Raw genomic sequence first — 23,116 nt, forward strand, 5'->3', positions numbered from 1 at the left:
TAATTTCCCCATACAAAAAAATAAACACTTAAACATTTTAACGGCTACAAAATTATATTGAGGGTGTTTTGTTACTTACTTAACCATCTCAATCTTTGGGAAATTTAGTTGTTTTCCATAATATGCAATTATAAACGATGCTGGTATTAACATATATTCATACTAAAACATTCTGTATATTTTTTTATTTTCTTACGCTAGGCGTATAAGAGAGCATGAACTGAGAAAAATTTTAATTGCTCCTAATTTATATTTCCACCAGCACTACATAAAGTTTCTTACGTCAACAGCGTTACCATAAGGGATTAGTATTTCTTTAAACAATAATTTTGGAAAGGGAGCCTTGGAATGCAATCACAAAGGTAACCATTGCAGGACAGGAATTCTGAGTTTCCTTCCTATATAGATTTTAAGAACTCTGCCTAAAGCCAAAGAGAAGCCCGATCTTCTTTTCTTTATTTTTTTTATTTTTCCCAAGGATTGGCACCTGGGCTAACAACTGTTGCCAATCTTTTTTTTTTCTGCTTTTATCTCCCCAACCTCCCCCCCCCTCCGTATAGTTGTATATCTTAGTTGCACGTCCTTCTAGTTGTGGGATGTGGGACACCGCCTCAACTTGGCCTGACGAGCAGTGCCATGTCCGCGCCCAGGATCCGAACCCTGGGCCGCCACAGCGGAGTGCACGAACTTAACCATTCGGCCACGGTGCCAGTCCCTGGATCTTCTTTTATTTTATATGAATTTTTTTTTCTTTTTTACCCCTTTTACAAAAGAAAGATCCAACATCAAGTGATGGAGCCATTGGCCTCCCCAAAGATGTTCACAGATCGCTGCATCCTTTGTCTCTCTTTTCTGGGAGGGGTACATGTGATCAGGCTATGTTCAACAACTTGATCACGAATATCATGTTGAGCTAGCTGATTTGATTACTCCTTCCCTGAGACTTCAGTGCCACAGGGACTGCTGGATTTGGAAAAAATGACCCGAGACCAAAAGGGGATATTGGGTAGGTTCCAGAACTTTTTAAAAATGTCTACTGCAGCGGAATGAATAAGACAACAGAGAGAAACTTTATTAAGCTGGATTTCAGGGTTTCTCAGCCTAGGCTTCCACTATAGGGATAAGGTCCCTAGCAGAGAAATTTTTCTGTTAATCCTAGATCACTTAGAAGAACTATTACTTACTTTTGGAGGGCCAGAACTGACATGTTGAACTAGGACATTGGAAGCGGGAAGAGTTAACAGTGGATGTCTGTGGAGTGTGCTGAGGAAAGCTTTGTCTTGCCGTGTCTCCTTAATGGACACAAGAAGATTCATACATATAAGGGAACTCCATTTTCCTGTGAATATGTCCTTGCCTCATTGAAATACAGGAATTTTCTATAATTCAAAGGATGGAATGTATCATCAAGAAAATTCTGAATGAGAATCAAAGCAAACAATGCTTTATTTTGATAAAAAACAACAATAATAACAAAAACACTGAAGCAGTCATGCAGGTGCCATATCCCTCTGGTGTGCTGGGTTCCCTGCCCTGGTCTGAAGAGGAGAGTCCTCGCTACGACCTCACACAGCATTCCCTTCTGTATGTCTATGACATCTTCCATGTGTTTACTCCTGGAACACAAGGAGAGATCTCCAACTCAGTGACACCATGCCAGTTGATGCACACGGGCCATCTGGCCACTGAGGGCTCTGACAGTCTTCACTGATGGTCATGACCTCATGATGCATGGCACAGAACAATCTTCTCCACTTTGCCAAGTTTTAATATCCTCCACGATTACAGTGTTTAGACAATGAGTTACATGCTTATACGTTACAGTAGCTGGGAGGGGTTTCCTTCCAACTTCTGGTATTGGAGGAAAAGAAAGGACAACTTTGTGAGTCAGTCAAGCCATAGGAGACACACAAAGGCTGTTCACATTGTAGGAAATAATCAGATCTATTTTTTAAAAAAAAATCAGTCTGTTGAGTGTTGAAGTCATTCTCTCCAACGTTTTGTCACTTGCAGAAATTCTTGTATGAATTCATTATAGGAGAAACCGAGTTTCTTCTGACTTTCTTATTATAATTAGAAACAGTGAGATGAAGGTGCTTAATAGGATTACTCCAGGGCAAGAGGGGTCCCTCTCTGAAGGGTCCTGTAGATGTGGATTTCCTACATACAATAAGTAGAATGATGGGATTTCATCTTTAGTTTAAGAAGAGGTCTTTTCATTAAACATTGTTCTTGGAAACAAGAGGGCGAGATGTTTGCAGTAGCAGGGATAATGAAACTATTTTGAAATAAGCAGAACTTCAAACTGAGGAAACCTAGGGGATTTTTCCAGTGGCAATGAGGAAAGCGGGAACTGGAGAGACTATGCCACCAGCTTGGGGTAACAGGAACCTCACAGCTCCAACGGTGATCTGTCAGCATGAAGGAGGGTTAAGTGGTCTAATCATCAGAATATGAAGAAAAGGACAAAAAGAAGACACCACAAGTCAACTCAGACCTAGGAAGAGACCCAGAGGCTTCACTTTGGGATCCTCCACGGTTAATAAACCTGTGTTCTTTCATAATTGTGAAAGGAGGCTCGCCTCCCCCAACAGTCACATTCAATTTCCATTATTAAGTTGACAAAATTAAGAATTTTTTTCTTTCTCCTCCAAAGCATACTGACAAATAAATGCTAGATTTGCTGAGGCAGGATTCCTGTTTTGAGATCCACAGAAAAAAGAGCCTGAGTGAATTGTAGCTCTGTGAAAATAATCTTTGAAAATGTCCAGTTAAGCTTATTTTAAGTACTGAGGCAATCAGATTGTAACCTACGGACTCAGAGGTCAGTGTGAGCTGGTCATTGACTTGAAATACATTTACAAAGAACAGTTACACTTGTCCTGAAAACAGTGTTTGTGCTTTCACTTTTTTAAAATCTGAATTTGGAGAAAAACCTGATTGACCAAAATTATAACTTTAAGAACTTCATGAATAGAGAAATTTCTTTCTTTTCACCTTCCTTTCTTCTATTTCATTTTCATTGTGAAATATACAAACACAAAAATGGATACATATTAGACAAGGAGAACTGATCGGTGGTTGCCAGGGGAAAGGGGGGGTAGGGGGAGGGCACAAAGGGTGAAGTGGTGTACCCACAACATGACCAACGATAAAGTACAACTGAAATCTCACAAGGTTGTAAACTATCATAATCTTAACAAAAAAAATGGATACATATAGATGGTTATTAAATAAACAACTGTGTGACATCAACCCAGGTCAAGAAATAGAGTACTACTACCACCAGTAGGTCTCCTGCATGCCCCCTACTGTTGCTAGACTCCTCTTGCTCCCAGGGTATCGAATATCCAAATTAGTATAATAACCCTCCCTTGCCTTTCTTTATACTCTTATCATGTCTATTTCTATGCCAAAATCATAGTCTGATTTTTGCCTGTTTTGTTTCCCTTGTGTAATTAGGGTAACATATATATACTGTTGCATCTGATTTCTTTCATTCAATATTAAGTATTTAAGATTCATACTCAGTGTTGCAAGTTAATCCTATTAATACACCATTTTGTTTATTCCTTCGATTGTTTATGGAGGTCTGGATTGTGTTCACTTTTGGCAGTTACAAATGATGCTTCTGAGACGATTCTTCTGTGTGTATATATATATATACACACATATATATATCTGGTTACCATTCGCATGGATTTACTTATGGTATTAAGCAGGGATCATAGGGTAACCATATCTTCAGCTTTACTGGGGATATTGTCATTTTTTTCTTCAAAGTCAACAAACCAATTGATAGTCCCACACTGTAATTCCCATATCTTCACATTCTTGCTGACACTTAATACTGTCCAAATTTTAATTTGAGGCTTCTGGTGGGTTTGTGGTGATGACTGTGGTGTAAATTTACTCAGCCTTTTCTTTTCTGTAATTCTGTCCCTGGTCAAGATTTGTGTGTGGGGGACAGGGTAGGAGGGAACCCGGGATTCCTACATCATCCTACGTGAAAATGTTTGTGGGGCACTGATATCATTTATTTCTTTTACTTTACTTGGTATTTCAAGTGCACTGTCCAGTAGTGTGGCCAGGACACAGAGTCATTTCTCAAGGACCCCACGGAGTCTAAATATTAAACTCTAAATATTAGGTCTTCTTGTTTCCTTTGAAATAGCTTCTTTTGTCCATCTGATAAAACAACCTCGAGTACTCTTTTTAAAAACAATAATTAAGATATAATTGACATATTATATTAGTTTCAGGTGTACAACATACCGATTCAATATCTGTGTATATTGTGAAATGGTCACCACAATAAGTCTAGTTAACATCCATCTCTATACATAATTACATATTGTTTTCTTCTGATGAGAAATTTTAGGATCTACTCAGCCACTTTCAAATACACAATATAGCGTTATTAACTATAGTTAATATAAATATAAATAGAGTCAACAAGTGCGTTACATCCCCAAGACATTTATTTATAGCTGGAGTTTGTTATTCAACCTTCTTCATCCCTTTCACCCCCCCACCCCGACCCCCCACCTCAATTAGTCTTGAGGGAGCATAAAATCCTCATACTGACTAATCGTGGGTACTTCCAAATTATTTGTCGGCTTCCACCCAGATCTTGCATTGAAAATCTCAAAGAGAGAGTTTAGATTTTCTTTCCTTCTCACTGCCTGACCTGACCAAAATGTCATGCATCGCTACTGGCCTATTGCTACATCCAGGAGAGTCACTTGAGGAATAGACAAAACTGGAGGAAAAAACACATGGATAATTTATCACTACATTGTCATCACAAGCATGGAATTCACCAATGATGCCTAGGAAGAAATTGGGATCATTTATGGAATAGTGTAAAGAGAACGTAGGAGACGTCTCAGCTGAAGAGAAAGAAGCTACAAAAAATAATTATGAAAAAGATGGAGCAATAAAATGCATCAGGAGATTCAGGAGCATAAACAGAGTTAAGGGAATAAAATGACCCATATTTTCTTAGTTACTCATTATGGAGAGCAGGATCAATTCCTAAAAGGTCAAGTAATTCTGATTCTGATGTATTTGATGATAAGATTTATTACTAATGGTAATTTGTATTTTCAACTATCATCATGTAATGCTGATAATTTGCATATATAATTTATATTTCTATAGTTATTGCTACTCTCCTCTTAGACTAGTGACCATTATTTTGAGTGACAAAAACACAGTGCCTTGAGATTATCTGTCTGTTCATTACATGTGTTAAGTTATTGAATTTTTGTCTTGCATCAATTTTTATTTCAATAATTGATTGTCATTTAGATGATTCGGATGTTTACACATAATTATCAAGTCAAATCTCAGTATTTATTTAGCATTTCTCTCTTCAGTTATGGTTGGGAAATCTGTCCCTAACTTAATATTACAAAAACATATGCAGGTGTATCTCCAGATCGCTTTTACATTTAATTATTCATTCCATTTTGACTATTATAGCTTAGCCTAGAGAATTAAGTAAATGTGTATTACTTCACTCCTACACACTGTTTAAACGCAGCTAACAGACACTGAATAAACCAGCCCATCCTGGCGGTATCAGGAGTTACCTGCCCCGTATGCTGTCCCCAGGCTGCAGCCGCCTGAGGGGACTCGCCCGGGGCCCCGCCCTCAGAGCTCACACCCGCCGTGCCCTCTCGCCCCGGGGCCGCCCCGCCGACCCTCCCGCGCGGCTCTGCGCGCACAGGCCGGACGCTCGGAGCCGGCGCCGGGCCGCCCTGCTCGGCCTCCTGGGCGCAGCGGCGCCTCTGGACCGAGCACGCGCACCAGCGGCCTCCGCGCAGACTCCGTGCCCGCGCACGCGCCCTCGCGTCGCGCTCCTGGCGGAGAGACCTGCGCTCGGGCCGGGCTCCGGGCGGTTCTCGAGCTGCCGTTCCAACGGGACTTCCGCGCTTCGGCGGCCTTTCGGACGAGCCGCGGCGCCCGGAGATGTTCAGGTTGGAGCGACACTTCCCAGAGGGTAGCGGTCACTCCAGATCTTCGGCTTCCATTCCGTGTTCGCGCGGTTCTCCCTCTTTGCAAGGTGAGTGGAGCTCATTTGTGGATGTGTTAGCACAGGATGCGGGAATCCTGTGAAGCGAGTCAATTCGAGCCCGACGTGAACCAGGAGGGCTGGCGGCGGAAGCGCTCACAGCCTGGAGGCCGGTAGTAGGGACGCCAGTCCTCAGGGGACTCTCGGGCCTGAAAGGCAGAGGACGGTGTGTGTCTGTGGGGACAGACGGGCAGCGTGTGGCGGGGTGTGTGTGTGAGAGACGCGAGTGAGCGGTGGGATGCGCCTCCGTGCCATGGGTGTGGCTGCGAGGCTGGGACAGGTGCGTGGCTGTGCTGGGGTGACGGGGATTTGGTGCATGTCCTTCACCTGTGCGGGTGTGATGGCTGTGGCTCTGTGGCTTCACTGTCTGGTGGCTCTGGGCTCCCTGGCGCTTCTTCCTCTTCTCTCCTCACAGCTGCTTGGCTGCAAGAGGGAAGTAGGACATTGAGCCCTAAAGGGAGATTTCCAGCCAGGGGGCACCGAGGTTAGTTTGGGAAAGCCTGGGGAGTTCTCTACTTGGGAGCTCTGAGGGGCAGCTACTGTCTCAGAGCCTGGGGGTTCCCAGAGCTCGGACCCCAGGAACGTGCTGTAAACCTATTCCCGTAGTCCAGGCTCTGTCCTCTTTTCCATCCGTTTATGTGTATGAGCAGGGCGGGTGTGGACCTGGAGAGTGTCGTGTAAGGAAGTCATTCTGTGCCCCAAGAAAAGCCTGGTGCCTCCTGACTTCCTCCTCAGTCCTGCCATCCCCAAAAGAAGAACCATGAAAAGGGAAAATAATTGTTTTACACAAAAAAGTCAACATTGAGGATAGGTTTTTTTTCCATAAAATCATTGATTTTAAATTATTGATATAAGAAAAACTTAACAAAACTTTGCAATAATATCTGATTTTAGTTGTCTTCCCAAAAACATTTCCAAATACTGATTGAAATAGAAGAAAATAAGGAATCATTTTATTTCCCCACGTCTTTCTTTGCTGCTTCAGGGCACTGAGAGTCTTACTGATGTTCTCACTTATGAGACGCTTGATCACATCAGCTTCTTTGGGCAGGTTGTGATTCACAAATGTCTCTTTGATTCTGCTGCATTTCGGTGGGAGGGAAATTTCCTCCTCCTCTTTTCTAGAAACTCTTGATTTATGAATTAAAAATGCATTCTCAAGCAAAAGTCCTGACTTTTTTCCCTTTGTTTTGTGAGCATTATCAGAGCAGGGCTGATAAGCACAATTTTAATCTAAGAATAATTGTTTCTTTTATAATACCCAATTAGAGGGCATGCAATGTTCTTCAGTAAAAATATCTAACATATTTATATAGGATTACAACATGTTATTAAGTTTTTATGTAGATTATATTTCTCCAAGATATTCATGCTTAGTAAGTGATCTTCACACTCTTAGTTTTACTGATGAACAACCCAAGGCATTAAAATGTCATGAACTCTAAGAGCAGTTACGTTTAGAAAATCTGAGAACAGAATCTATGTCTTAAGTTTCAACTGGATCCCCAGTTATGAGTGCGTATTTTACACTTGGACCAGTATCATCCTGATTAATAATGCTGTACCTGCCATCATATAGCAGAACCAAGTTAATTAACCTGTTCCGTTAGATTTTTGTGTTTCTAGTTTTGGCTGTCATAAACTAAGTATTGAACATACTTGTACGTGCATTTCTTTATCTCAGTATTTTCTTAAGAAATGTCTAGAACTAGAATTTGGGGTAGAATAATCAGATTTTTAGTAAGTGCTTATGATATGCCAGACCATGCCATCTTAGTATTCGGGGTGATAAAAAGACTCAAATGACATAGTTGACACTTTTACATTCCTTCTGGTAAGTAAAGTAAACCCTGAATAGGAATAGATGCATCGAAGGCCACTAGGGAGATTCAGATAATGTGACTTGGTGTTTTATACGGCAGTGATGTCATTCTGACTGCAGTCACCACTGTCGGGTTGTGATTAAACTCTGATGACCTATGAGAGCACCATGATGCTAAGGGATTTATGTTGTAAATTTTTACGTTACTTTTTAAGTTGAGATAGATTCATGATCATAAAATTCACTGTTTTTTTTGTTTTGTTTTTTGTTTTTTTGGTGAGGAAGATTGGCCCTGAGCTAACACCTGTTGCCAGTCTTCCTCTTTTTGCTTGAGGAAGAGTGGCCCTGAGCAAACATCTGTGCACATCTTCCTCTATTGTGTATGTGGGGTGCCACCACAGCATGACTTGTTGAGTGGCGTAGGTCCATGCCTGGGATCCAAACGTGTGAACCTGGGCTAACAAAGCAAAGTGTGCTGAACTTGACCACTACGCTACTGGGCCAGCCCCAAAATTCACCTTGTAAAAATGTACTCAAAAGAAAACGTTTTACTATATTCACAAGGTTGTAAAAATCAGTACCACTATCTAATTCCAAAACATTTTATCACCTTAGTAAGAAACCCTGGCCTTGTTAGCTGTCACTTCCTATCCCTCGTCCTCCCATACTCTGGAGACTGCTAACACGTCGTCTGTCTCCATGGATTTGCTGAGTCTTGAAATTCAGTCTACATGGAATCATGCAGTATGTGTCCTTTTATGTCTAGCTCCTTTCACCTAGCAAGAGTTTTTCAAAGTTCGTCCATGTGGTAGATAAGCACATTATTCTTTTACTTTACTTTGGAAAGTATACATGGCATTACATTTGCCATTTTAACCACTTTTCAGTGTACAGTTCTGTGACAGTAAATGCATTCACATTGTTGTGTGACCATCAGCACCGTCCACTTCCAGGACTTTTTCATCTTCGACTGAAACTCTGTCCCATTAAACACTAACTCCCCATTCCCCTCTCCGCCCAGTCCTGGCAACCACCGTTCTCCTTTCTGTCTCTATGAATTTGACTTCTCTAGGACCCTCATAGTAGAGCAATCGTGCAAAATTTATGCTTTCATGACTAGCTCATTTTACTTAGCACAGTGTCCTCAAGGTCATCCACGAGGAGTCGGTATCAAAATAGCCTTCAGTTTTATGTCCGTGTAATATTCCCTTATATCCATAAACGACATTTTCCTCATCCATCTGTTGATGGACATTTGGGTTGCTCCCACTTTTTGGCTGTTAGAAATGTGAACATTTGTGTACCAGTTTTTGTGTGAATGCATATTTCCATTCTCTTGGGTATATAGCTAAGGGCAGAAGTGCTGGGTCACACGGTAACTCCTACATTACATTTTTTATTCTGATGATGGTGGTTGCTGAGTGAGACTGATGGGATAAGATAATTGAGCAGCTTTCTGGAGGACGTGACTCACAGGGTGGGAAAGGGTTCCGTACAGAAAACTTGCAGAAGGATGTAACCCCGAGACCAGCAACAGTACATATTAGCTATACTCAGGGACTTGAGCATCTGTCTAGACAGTCATCCAACAATGAGCATGCCTAGAAACCTGAGAGGAGATTGTGTCACTGGTAACTGAAAGAAACAAAAAACATTTAGTAAAACAACCCAAATTTAGTACATTTCTCCAAGACCTACTAAAATCTGTTTAGAAGAATGAACTTTCCACATTTTAGAAAACAGCTTCCACTTAACACACAACAAATGTTCACATGCATAGATATTTTAAGAAATGGCCATTGAATCAGCAAGTTAATACATACTTAAACAAAGCCCCCATCAGGAACAAAAGATAAGCACTGTTAATATTTGAATGTACAACTTTCTAGCTTGTTTTCTGTCTATTGAAGTCTGATGATTTTTCAGTCATTTGATATTGAGATACACATATGTTCTTCAAATGGTATCATATTGTACCTAGTTTTATAACCTGATTTTTCTACTGACAGTATTTCTGGAATGTTTTCCATGTTCACGATATTTTTCCTGACTTCACGTTTATTACATGAATATGTCGTAATGTGTTTAATCACAGTCAGTTTTTCTGGAATTGGAATACTGAATACTTCCTGACCAGTTCTATGTCTTTTCTAACCTCTTCAACCTCACAGGACCACAAGGCCATGAGGTAAGGTGTGGCTGGATGGCGTGGCTCCTTTTCAGTCCTGGAAGGTGTGAATGGAGGGACGAGGACCTGTTCAGGGCAGGGCTGAGCAGCCTAGTCTCAGGTGCAGAGCAGCTTCCCCAAAGTGGAGGACAGGCCAGAAAACTGTCTGCTGAAGTGTTTGGGTTTCCTGGGGATTAGGGGAAGAGTTTGGGGTTATCTACACTCCTTCTAATCTTTTCATATTGTGTTTGTACAGTTAGTGGTATTATGCAAAATGGAATGGAGGAGCCAAATGTTACTTCCTTTCATGGTAACCCTAAATTGTGCTTGCTCTCATGGTCTCTTTTTCCTTTCCCAGCTCTGGATTCTCTTTGTTCTTTCCCAGTAGAGGAATCCCAAGGAGGACTGATCAGTTTTGGTAGGTGCAAAACCATGGTATGTGTAAGTTAGTGTTTCCTTCTCGTTGAAATAGTGAGACGCAAACGTTTTCATTAATTGTTCTGAAGCTTCCTACCCAAAAGAACCCCATTTGATTATGTGCTTCCCAGTTCCTCCCATTCCAGTGAACTGAACAATGGTTCCAAATCACCTAGTCCTCCTTATGTGGCCCAGTCTTTTCCAGCCAGTGTTTATGTATTCACTGACAAGATTATTCTCTCCTATGTGCTCAGCTTAGTAATATTAAGAGCTATAGTGGAGGAATGAAGAAATTAAGTCCTGTCAAGAAATTATTTGAGCTTCCCGTGTCAGAACTGTAGCTGGAGGAGAGATGGAGATCCCATTTGGCCAAGCAGGGAAAGACTCTGACATTCTCACAGACCTGAGTTTTCTAGATACATGTGATAAAGACCAGCAATGAACGGTCTCTGGAGGCTGAGATCCAATGTGAGGTTTTTGGAATTGAATAGCAATATGATTTAGGACTTGAAATTATATGGATCATGGTCCTTTGTAAGGGATTCCTGAATGATAAGTATGACTATTTTATTGCTAACTAGGATGCAATGAATTTGAATGAATTTGACACAACTCTGGATCATGCTACATTAGTATCCTCTAACTCATGAACCACAGAAGTACTCAGTCAGGGATTGCTAGTGGCCATAAAAGAGAATAAAATCATAAGTCTTAAATTAACAAAGAGCAAGAACTGAAAAGACCTTAGATAAGTTGTCCAACTTAATGTATAGCATCGTAATATCTAAACATGATTAATTCTATTATAACCATAAATTAGAGTGCTATGCAGCAATTCAAAATATTTGTCAAAATAACGAAACTACATATGATAGAATTTAACAAAGACTCTGAGTATTTAAGATATTCTTTTGCTTTTTTTTAGTGCTGTTTTTCTATCTGTTATGACAAACTCTAAGTTTCAATTGGAGAATTTTATGCTTTTACATTTAATGTAATTATTGACAGTTAGATTTAGGTCATCCATTTTACTATATGTTTTCTTTTTTTCCATTTGGCTTTTGTTCCCCTTTCTCTTTTTTTCTTCTTTGGGGTTAATAATATTTATTTTAAATTCCATTTTAACTTGCTTTTTCTATGTGTGCCTATTTTTAGTGGTCACTGTCTGTATTTACATATATATATATATATATATATATATATATGTACCTGTATATACAGTTATTTTATTGGGTCCTATTGGCTTTCAACCTTGTATACATTTCAGGTGTCTATCATTAGACTTCAGTTTCTCTTTAGACTGCATTGTGTTCATCACCAATAATTCAGTTTTTATCCGTCACCATACATATGTGGCTTTACCATTTCATCCTCCCTCATCCCTTTTTCCTCTGGTAACCACTAATCTATTCTCATCTATGTGTTTGCTTATATTCCACATAGGAGTGAAATCATACAGTATTTCTTTCTCCGTCTGACTTGTTTTGCTCAAGATCCATCCATCTTGTCTCACATGGGATGAGTTTGTCTGTTTTTATGGGTGAGTACTATTCCATTGTATATATATACAACACTTTCTTATCCATTTGTCCCTTGATGGGCACCTAGGTTGCTTCCACATCTTGCCTATTGTGAATAATGCTGTGGTGAGCATACGGGTGCATATATCTTTTTGAATTATTGATTTCATGTTCTTTTGATGAATACCCAGTAGTGGGATGGCTGGATCATACAGTATTTCTGTTTTTAAGTTTTTGAGAAATTTCCATACTGTTTTCCACAGTGGCTGCACTGGTTTGCATTCCCACCACCAGTTTATGAGCATTCCCTTTACTCCACATCCTCTCCAACATGTGCTATTTTTTGTCTTGGTAATTATAGCCATTTGACTGGTGTGAGGTGATACCTCATTGTCATTTTGATTTGCATTTCCCTGATGATTAGTGATGTCAAACATCTTTTTATGTGCCTGTGGGCCTTCTGGATATATTCTTTGAAAAATGTCTGTTCATATCCTCTGTCCATTTTTTTGATTGGATTATTCTTTTTTTTGTTATTGAGTTGCATGAGTTCTTTATATATTTTGGAAAGTAACGCCTTGTGAGATGTATGATTTGCAAATATTTTCTTCCCATTGGTAGGCTGTCTTTTCATTTTGATGATGGTTTCCTTTGCCTTGCGGAAGCTCTTTAGTCTGATGTAGTCCCATTTCTTTATTTTGTCTTTTGACTCCCTTTCCTGTGGAGACATGGTATTCAGAAAGATACTACTAAGACCTACACCAAATCTGTACTGCCTATATGTTCTTCTAAGAGTTTTATGGTTTCAGGTCTTACATCCAAGTCTTTAATCCATTTAGAGTTAATTTTTGTGTATCATGTGAGACAGTGGTCTACGTTCATTCTTTTGCATGTGGCTCTCCAATTTTCTCAACACTGTTAATTGAAGAGACTGTCCTTTCTTCATTGTGTGTTCTTGGCTTCTTTGTTGAAGATTTGCTGTCCCTTGATGTGTGGTTTTACTTCTAGGCTTTCAATTCTGTTCCAAGGATCTGTATATCTGGGTTTTTTATGCCAGTACCATGCTGTTTTGATTACTACAGCTTTGTACTATATTTTGAGTTCAGGGAGCATGATACATCCAAGTGTATTTTTCCCCCCTCAGGATTGCTTTGGCTATTCAGTCTTATTTGTTTTTCCATATAAATTTTAAGATTCTTTTTTATCTTTTCATGAAGAATATCATTGGTATTCCATTCAGGTTTGCATTAAGTTTGTAGATTGAGCTGTAGATCAATCTGTAGATTGATTTAGGTAATATGGACATTTTAACTGTGTTTATTCTTCCAATACATGAACATGGAAGATCTTTCCATTTCTTTGTCTTCTTTGATTTCTTTCATTAATGTCATAGTTATTGGTGTATATGGCATTCACCTCCTTGGTTAAATTTATTCCAGGTATTTTATTCTTTTTTGTTGCAATTGTAAATAGGATTATAGTCTTGACTTCTCTTTCTGCTGGTCCATTATTAGTGTATAGGAATGCAACTGATTTTGTGTGTGTGAGTAAGACTGGCCTTGAGATAACATCTTTTGCCTATCTTACTCTTTTATTTTCTCCCCAAAGCCCCAGTACATAGTTTATATCCTAGTTGTAAATCATTCTAGTTCTTCTCTTTGGGATGCCACCATGGCACGGCCTGATGAGCGGTGTATAGTTCCAAACTGGCAAACCACAGGCCACTGTAGTGGAGTGAAATGCAAATAATTTTTGAATGTTGATTTTGTACCCTGCAGCTTTACTGTATTTGTTGATTATTTCTAATAGTTTTTTGTTGGATTCTTTACAGTTTTCTGTATATAGAATCATGTCAACCGCAAATAGTGATAGTTTTAATTCTTCCTTTCCTTTTTGGATACCTATTATTTCTTTTTCTTGCCTTACTGCTTTGGCTAAAATTTCCAGTACTATGTTGAAGAAGAGTGGCAAGAGTGGGCACCCTTGTCTTGTTCCTGTTCTCAGAGGAGTGGCTTTTCACTTTTTGACTATTGCGTATGATGTTGACGGTGGGTTGGTGATATATGGCCTTTGTAATGGTGAGGTACTTTCCTTCTATACCCATTTTATTGAGAGTTTTTATCAAAAATGGATGTTGGAAATTGTCAGATGTTTTCTCTCCATCTATTGAGATGATCATGTGATTTTCAGTCTTCATTTTGTTAATGTGATACATCACATTGATGGATTTGCTAATGTTGAACCATTTCTGCACCCCTAGAGTAAATCCCACCTGATCGTGGTGTATGATCCTTTTAATGTATTGTTGTATTCAATTTCCTAATATTTTGTTGAGTACTTTTTGCCTGTAATTTTCCTTTTTTGTGTTGTCCTTGTCTGGTTTTCATATCAGGATAATGTTTGCCTCAGAAAATGAATTCAGAAGTGTCCTGTCCTCCCAATTTTTCAGAATAGTTTGAAAAGCATAGGAATTACATCTTCTTTGAATGTTTGGTAGAATTCACCAGAGAAGCTGTATGGTCCTGGACTTTTTCTTTGGGAGGCTTTTGATAACAGTTTCAATCTCTGCTTGTGATTGGTGTATTCAGATTCTCTATTTCTTCATGATTCAGTTTTGAGGGGTCATATGGTTCTAAGAATTTATCCATTTCTTCTAGGCTATTCAGTTTGTTGACATATAGTGTTTCATAGTATCTTCTGTAATCCAATGTGTTTCTGCAGTTTCCACTGTAGTTACTCCTCTTTAATTTCTGATTGTATTTATTCGAGTCTTCTCTCTTTTTTTCTGAATCTGGCTGAGATATTGTCAATTTTGTTTATCTTCTCAGAGAACCGCTTCTTAGTTTCATTGATCCTTTCTATTGTTTTTCTACTTCCTGTTTCATTTATTTCTGCTCTGATTTCATTATTTCCTTCCTTCTCCTGACGTTGGGCTTTGTTTGTTCTTTTTCTAGGTCTTCCAGGTATAGTGAGGCTGGTCTATCTGAGACCCCTCTGGCTTTCTGTTGGCTCCCATAGGCGTGGGTGCTGCTGCCCCATCATGACCGGTGATGCTTGTCCTGGGTTGTCTGAAGGTGCTGGTTGCACTGCTGCCAGGGGTGCTGGGTTCACAGGTGTCACTTTCCCTGCCAGGGACCTGGAGAACTATATGTATCTCCTGCTGCTGCTGAGCTGCTGTTGGGGGGGGTGCCACCAGTGGGGGCTGGGTCATCAGTTCTGCTGTGTTTCCTGAAGGCTCTGGTCACACGTTCCACCTGCCAGTGTTGGGGCAAAGGGGCTATTTGTTCTGCCCCAACTCCATTTGCTCACAGTTGTGTGGGCCAGGCCACCTCCACTGTGCCAGCAGTCACACAGGCCAGGGTGCCACCATCCATGCTCCACCGGCAGTCATGTGAGCTGGGCTGTCCTCACCACTTGTGCAAGCCACTGTGTGAGGATCCACAACCTGGATTGCTGCTGCTCAGGGAGGGTGGTGGGGGCTTCTCCCCTAGTTCCACTGCTTACTGGGGGTTGAGTCCACCCACCTTCAGATGTATAGATGCATGGATCTCTTAGGCATCCTCTAGTGCTGTATAGGAAATCCTCTCTTGGTCAGTGCATGTCCATTTGGCTGTAACTGAGAGGGGAGAGACAAGGGGGAAAATTCCACCATGATGCTGATGTCACTCATGTTGTCTCACTTTTTTTGAACTTTACAAAAAACCAATTTAAAAAAATTGTGGTCTAAATAGTTTATAATATTGTGAAATTTCAGTTGTACATCAATATTTATCAAACACCATATCAATGTGCCACTGCACCCCTTGTACCCACTCTCCTGCCGCCACAGTAACCACTAAATTGTTCTCTTTGTCCATAAGTTTGTTTATATTCTACATATGAGTAAAATCATATGGTCTTTTCTCTCTCTGTGTGGCTTATTTCTCTCAACATGATGCCCTCAAGTTCCATCCATGTGGTTGTGAATGAGACAATTATGTCCTTTTTATGGTGGAGTAGTATTCCATAGTATGTATATACCACATCATCTTTATACAATCATCAGTCATTGGGCACTGGGGTTGCTTCCACATCTTGGCTATTGTGAATAATGCTGCAGTGAACATAGGGGTGCATACGTCTCTTTGTATTGTTGATTTCAAGATCTTTGGATAAATACCCAGTAGTGGGATAGCTTGGTCATATGGTAATTACATTTTTAATTTTTTGAGAAATCTCCATACTGTTTTCCAAAGTGGCTGCACCAGTTTGCCTTCCAACCTGCGGTAGATGAGGGTTCCCTTTTCTCCACAACCACTCCAACATTTGTTATTTTTTTGTCTTGGTGATTGTAACTGTTCTAACAGGCGTAAGATGATATCTAACTGTAACTTTGATTTGTATCTCCCTGATGATTAGTGATGTTTAGCACCTTGTCATCTGCCTATTGACCATCTGTATATCTTCCTTGGAAAAATGCCTGTTCATATCCTCTGCCCACTTATTGATTGGGTCATTTATTCTTTCATAGTTCAGTTGTGTGAGCTCTTTATATATTATGGAGATTAATCCCTTAACATATATATGATTTGCAAATATTTTCTCTCAGTTCCTGGGTTGTTTTTTCATTTTGATCTTGGTTTCTTTTGCCTTCCAGATGCTCTTTAGTCTGATGAAGTCGTGGCCACTTGTTTATTGTTTCTTTTGTTTCCCTTGTCTGAGTGGACACTATGTTTGTAAAGATCCTTTTAAGGCTGATGACAAAGAGTGTACTGCCTATATTTTCTTCCAGAAGTTTTATAATTTCTGGTCGTACATTCAAGTCTTAGATCCATTTTGGGTCTATTTTTGTCTATGGAGAATGATAATGGTCTACTTTCATTATTTTAGATGTGGCTCCTTAGTTTTCTCAGCACCACTTATTGAAGAGGCTTTCCTTACTCCATTCTATGTTCTTGGTTCCTTTATGTTTTATTTATTTATTTGTTTTTGAGGAAAATTAGCCCTGAGCTAAAGTCTGCTGTCAATTCTCCTCTTTTTGCTGAGGAAGAATGGCCCTGAGCTAACATCTGTGCCTATCCTCCTCTACTTTATATGTGGGATGCCTACCACAGCATGGCATGCCAAGCGGTGCCATGTGCACACCCAGGATCCAAACTGGCCAACCCTGGGCCACCAAAGAGGAATGAGCAAAGTTAACCACGGCGCTAGCAGGCCAGTCCCTCTTGCTTCCTTTATTGAGGATTAGCTGTCCATATATGTGTGGTTTTTTTCAGGGCTTTCAGTTCTGTTCCATTTACCTGTGTGCCTGTTTTTGTACTGGTACCATGCTGTTATGATTACTATAGCTTTGTAATATGTTTTGAAATCAGGGATTGCGATGCCATCAGTTTTCTTCCTGTTTCTCAGGACTGCTTTGGCTATTCTGGGTCTTTTGTTGCCCCATACAATTTTTAAGATTCTTTGTTCTATTTCTGTGAAGATTTTCATTGGGATTTTGATTGGGATTGCATTGAATCTGTGGATTGCTTTAGGTAGTATGGCCATTTTAGCTATGTTTATCCTTCCAATCCAAGTTCATGGACTATGTTTCCATTTCTTTATGTCATCATCAATTTCTTCCAGTAATGTCTTATAGTTTTCATTGTATAGGTCTTTTACCTCCTTGATTAAATTTATTCCTAGATATTTTATTCTTTTTGTTGCAATTGTAAATGGGATTGTATTCTTCAATTCTCTGTTAGTTCATTATTAGAGTATAGAAATGCAACTGATCTTTGTAAGTTTGTATTGTACCCTGCAACTTTGCCGTAATTTTTTATTATTTCTAATAGACTTGCATCTCTTCTCTATTCTTTTTTTTTAATTTTTATTCAGTTAATGATGGGTTACAATCTTGTGAAATTTCAGTTATACATTATCGTTTGTCACTCGTTTTGTAGGTGCACCCCTTGACCATTTGTGCCCAACCCCCCCCATCTTTCCCCTGGTAGCCACTAATCTGTTCTCTTGTCTACATTTTTAAATTCCTCGTATGGGTGGAGTCATAGAGAGATTGTCCTTCTATAACTGGCTTATTTCACTTAACATAATTCCCTCAAGTTCCATCCATGTTGTTGCAAATGGGACGATTTTGTTCTTTTTTATAGCTGAGTAATATTCCATTGTATATATACACACCACATCTTCTTATCCAACCATCTGTTGATGGGCACTTAGGTTGCTTCCAAGTCTTGGCTATTGTAAATAGGCTGCAATAAACATTGGGGTGCATAGGACTTTTGGAATTACTGACTTCAAGCTCTTTGGGTAGATACCCAGTAGTGGGATAGCTGGGGGTTATGGTAGTTCTATTTTTAATTTTTTGAGGAATCTCCATACTGTTTTCCATAGTGGCTGCACCAGTTTGCATTCCCACCAGCAGTGTATGAGGGTTCCTTTTTCTCCACAGCCTCTCCAACATTTGTTACTATCAGTTTTAGATATTTTTGTCATTCTAATAGGTGTAAGGTGATATCTTAGTGTAGTTTTGATTTGCATTTCTCTGATGATCAGCGATGATGAACATCTTTCATGTGCCTATTGGCCATCCATATATCTTCTTTGGAGAAATGTCTGTTCATGTCTTCAGCCCATTTTTTGACCAGGTTGTTTGATTTTTTGTTGTTGAGTTGTGTGAGTTCTTTATATATTATGGATATTAAGCCTTTGTCAGATATATGACTTGCAAATATTTTTTCCCAGTTATTGGGTTGTTTTTTTGTTTCAATCCTGTTTTCATTTGCCTTGAAGAAGCTCTTTAGTCTGATGAAGTCCCATTTGTTTAATCTTTCTATTGTTTCCCTTCTCTGAGAAGACATGGTGTCTGAAAAGATCCTTTTAATACTGATATCAAAGAGTGTATTGCCTACGTTTTCTTCTAGAAGTCTTATGGTTTCAGGTCTCACCTTTAGGTCTTTGATCCATTTTGAGTTTATTTTTGTGAATGGTGAGAAAGAATGGTCAATTTTCATTCTTTTACATATGGCTTTCCAGTTTTCCCAGCACCATTTGTTGAAAAGACTTTCCTTTCTCCATTGTATGCCCTCAGCTCCTTTGTCGAAGATTAGCTGCCCATAGATGTGTGGTTTTATTTCTGAGCTTTCAATTCTGCTCCATTGATCTGTGCACCTGGTTTTGTACCAGTACCATGCTGTTTTGATTACTGTAGCTCTGTAGTATGTTTTGAAGTCAGGGATTGTGATGCCTCCCATTTTCCTCTTTTTTCTCAGGATTGCTTTAGCAATTTGGGGTCTTTTGTTGCCCCATATGAATTTTAGGATTCTTTGTTCTAATTCTGTAAAGAATGTCATTGGGATTCTGATTTGGATATCATTGAATCTATAAATTGCTTTAGGCAGAACAGACATTTTAACTATGTTTATTCTTCCAATCCATGTACATGGAATGTCTTTCCGTCTCCTTATGTCATCATCCAATTCTCTCAGAAAGGCCTTTTAATTTTCATTGTATAGGTCTTTCACTTCCTTAGTTAAATTCACCACGACGTATTGTATTCTTTTTGTAGCGATTGTGAATGGTATTGTGTTCTTGGGTTCTTTTTCCTGTTAGTTTGTTATTAGAATATAGAAATGCTACTGATTTATGCAAATTACTGTTATATGCTGAAACTTTGCTGTAGTTATTGATTACTTCTGAGAGTTTTCCAATGGATTCTTTGGGGGTTTCTATATATAAGATCATGTCATCTGCAACAAGCGAGAGTTTCAATTCTTCCCTCCCTATTTGGATTCCTCTTATTCCTTTTTCTTGCCTGATTGCTCTGGCCAGGACCTCCAGTACTATGTTAAATAAGAGTGGTAATAGAGGGCATCCTTGTCTCGTTCCTGATTTGAGGGGGATGGCACTCAGTTTTTGCCCATTGAGTATGATGTTGGCTATGGGTTTCTCGTATATGGCCTCTATTATGTTGAGGTCGTTCCCTTCTATGCCCATTTTGTTCAGAGTTTTTATCATGAACGACTGTTGAATCTTGTCAGATGCTTTCTGTGTATCTATTGAGATGATCGTGTGGTGTTTATTCCTCAGTTTGTAGATGTGGTGTATCACGTTGGTTGATTTGCGGATGTTGAACCATCCCTGTGTCCCTGGTATGAATCCCAGTTGATCCTGATGTATGATCCTTTGGATGAACTGCAGAATTCTGGTTGCCAAAGTTTTGTTTAGAATTTTTGCATCGATGTTCATCAGTGATATTGGCCTGTAGTTCTCTTTTTCTGTGGTGTCCTTGTCAGGCTTTGGTATCAGCGTGATGCTGGCCTCGTAGAATGTCTTAGGAAGTGTTCCATCCTCCATAATTTTTTGGAATAGCTTGAAAAGGATAGGTATTAAATCCTCTCTGAAAGTTTGGTCGAATTCCCCAGGAAAGCCATCTGGTCCTGGGGTTTTATTCTTTGGGATGTTTTTGATTGCTGTTTCAATCTCTTTCCTTGTGATTGGTCTGTTCAAATTGTCTGCTTCTTCTTGAGTGAGCTTTGGGAGATTGCAGGAGTCCAAGAATTTATCCATTTCCTCTAGGTTATCCATTCTGTTGGCATATACTTTTTCATAGTCGTCTCTTATAATCTGTTGTATTTCTTTGGAGTCTATTGTTATTTCTCCTCTTTAATTTTTGATTTTGTTTATTTGAGCTTTCTCCCTTTTTTCTTTGTAAGTCTGGCTAGGGGTTTGTCAATTTTATTTATCTTCTCAAAAGACCAGCTCTTTGTCTCATTGATCCTTTCTACTGCCTTTTTCGTTTCAATAGCATTTGTTTCTGCTCTGATTTTTATTATTTCTCTCCTTCTGCTGACTTTGGGCTGTGTTTGTTCTTCCTCTAATTCGATTAGGTGTAATTTAAAATTGCATATTTGGGATTTTTCTTGTCTGTTAAGATGTGTCTGTATTGAGATGAATTTTCCTCTTAATACAGCTTTTGCTGTATCCCATATGAGTTGGCATGGTATGTTATCATTTCCATTTGTCTCCATTTTTTGATTTCTTGTTTAATTTCTTCAATGATCCATTGCTTGTTCAGTAGCATATTGTTTAGTCTCCACATCCTTGTGCCTTTCTCAGGTTTTTTCTTGTAATAAATTTCTAGCCTTCTAACATTATGATTGGAGAAGATGCTTGTCATTATTTCAATTTTTTAAAATTAGTAGAGGCTTGCCTTGTTTCCCCACGTATGATCTATCCTTGAGAATGTTCCACACGCACTTGAGAAGAATGCGTATTCTGCTGTTTTTGCATGAAGTGTTCTGTATATGTCTATTAAGTCCAATTGTTTTAGTTTTTCATTCAGCTCCACTATTTCCCTGTTGATTTTCTGTCTGGATGATCTGTCCATTGATGTGAATGGGGTGTTGAGGTCCCCTACTATTATTGTTTTTTTTTTAACATCTTCCTTTAGGTCTGTTAATAGTTGCTTTATGAACTTTGGTGCTCCTGTGTTGGATGGGTAGATATTTATAAGCATTATTTCTTCTTGATGAAGTGTCCCTTTGATCATTATATATTGCCCTTCTGTGTCTCTCTTTACCTGCCTTATTTTGAAATCCGTTTTGTCTGATATAAGTACTGCAACACCTGCTTTCTTTTGCTTGCTATTAGCTTGAAGTATTGTCTTCCATCCCTTCACTCTGAGCTTGTGTTTGTCCTTGGGTCTGAGGTGTGTTTCCTGGAGGCAACAAATTGTTGGATCTTGTTCTTTAATCCACTTTGCCACTCAGTGTCTTTTTATTGGAGAGTTCAATCCGTTTACATTGAGGGTGATTATTGATGCATGTGGACTTAATGCTGTCATATCTGGTTTCCCTGCATTACCTTTGTTTCTGGTCCTGTGTGTTTTAGCCTACCCATTGACTTCTGAAATTTCTTATGCTGGGTTTCTTAGATTTTTCCTTATTTATATTTCGTGGCTCTGTTCTGTTTTTTAGTTTAGTGGCTACCCTCAAATTTGTATTTAGAGTCTCATGTATAATATAGTCTATTCTCTGGTGGTCTCTTACTTACTTGGCCTAGACTGATTTAGTCCCTTTCCTCTTCCCCTCCTATATTATTATTTTCATCTCTTATTCCAACTTGTGTTATGAGTTTGTAGTCAGAGTGATAAGATCGTCTTTACTTTGGTGGTCCTTACCTTTATCCTAATGCTATAGTTGAATATTTGCTATCGTATTCTGGTTCTATCTATCTGTCTCCCTACTCTGTGGCTTGTGACCTCTTTCTCACTTTTTTTTCTTTTTTCGGGTATGAGAGCCTTCTTAAGGATTTCTTGTAGTGGAGGACTTTTGGTTACAAATTCCCTTAACTTTTGTTAGGAAAAGATTTAATTTCTCCCTCACATCTGAAAGATATTTTTGCTGGATAGAGCATTCTTGGCTGAAGATTTTTATCTTTTAAAGTTTTGAATATGTCACTCCATGCTCTCCTACCTTGTAAGGTTTCTGTACAGAAATCCGCTGTAAGTCGGATAGGAGTTCTTTTGTAGGTTATTTTCTTCTGTCTTGCTGCCCTGAGTATTCTTTCTTTGTCTTTCATTTTTGCCATTTTTATTACTATATGCCTTGCAGTAGGTCTTTCTACATTGACAAATCTAGGAGATCTGAAAACTTCCTCCACACACATTTCTCCCTCAATCCCTAGATTTGGGAAGTTCTCTTCTATAATTTCATTAAGCACACTTTCTGCTCCATTTTCCTTTTCCATGCCCTCAGGAATTCCGATGATTCTTAAATTCATTCTCCTCATTGAATCTGATATCTCTCTGATATTTTCCTCATTCTTTTTAATCCTTAGTTCTCTTTCTTCCTCTGTCTGGAGCCATTCAGCCTATCTATCTTCGATTATGCTAATTTGCTCCTCTATGGTGTCTACATGGGCATTCAGGGAATCCGTATTCTGTTTTGTCTGATCCATCGTATTTTTCATCTCTAGTATTTCTGATTGATTCTTCTTTATAGTTTCAATCTCTTTTGTGAAGTAACTCCAGAAGTCATTGACTTGTTTCTCTTTCTTTCCCTCTACCTCGTTGAGCTTTTTGATGATAGCTACTCTGAGCTCATTTTCACTTAGTTTACCTATTTCCAAGT

General features: G+C 39.2%; 1 protein-coding gene across 1 annotated transcript in view; it reads left to right on the plus strand.

Moving 5' to 3' along the window:
* Positions 1-1,492: 1,492 nt before the first annotated feature.
* The window catches only part of LOC138922038 (uncharacterized), a 28,741-nt gene continuing 7,117 nt past the window's right edge, over positions 1,493-23,116 (plus strand). The window contains exons 1-3 of the mRNA XM_070258822.1: positions 1,493-1,700; positions 5,636-6,070; positions 10,427-10,486. Of these exons, the coding sequence (XP_070114923.1) occupies positions 1,493-1,700; positions 5,636-6,070; positions 10,427-10,486 (703 nt within the window). The remainder of the gene's footprint in view (positions 1,701-5,635; positions 6,071-10,426; positions 10,487-23,116) is intronic.

Source organism: Equus caballus, unplaced genomic scaffold, assembly GCF_041296265.1.
Source record: "Equus caballus isolate H_3958 breed thoroughbred unplaced genomic scaffold, TB-T2T haplotype1-0000340, whole genome shotgun sequence".
NCBI lineage: Eukaryota > Metazoa > Chordata > Mammalia > Perissodactyla > Equidae > Equus > Equus caballus.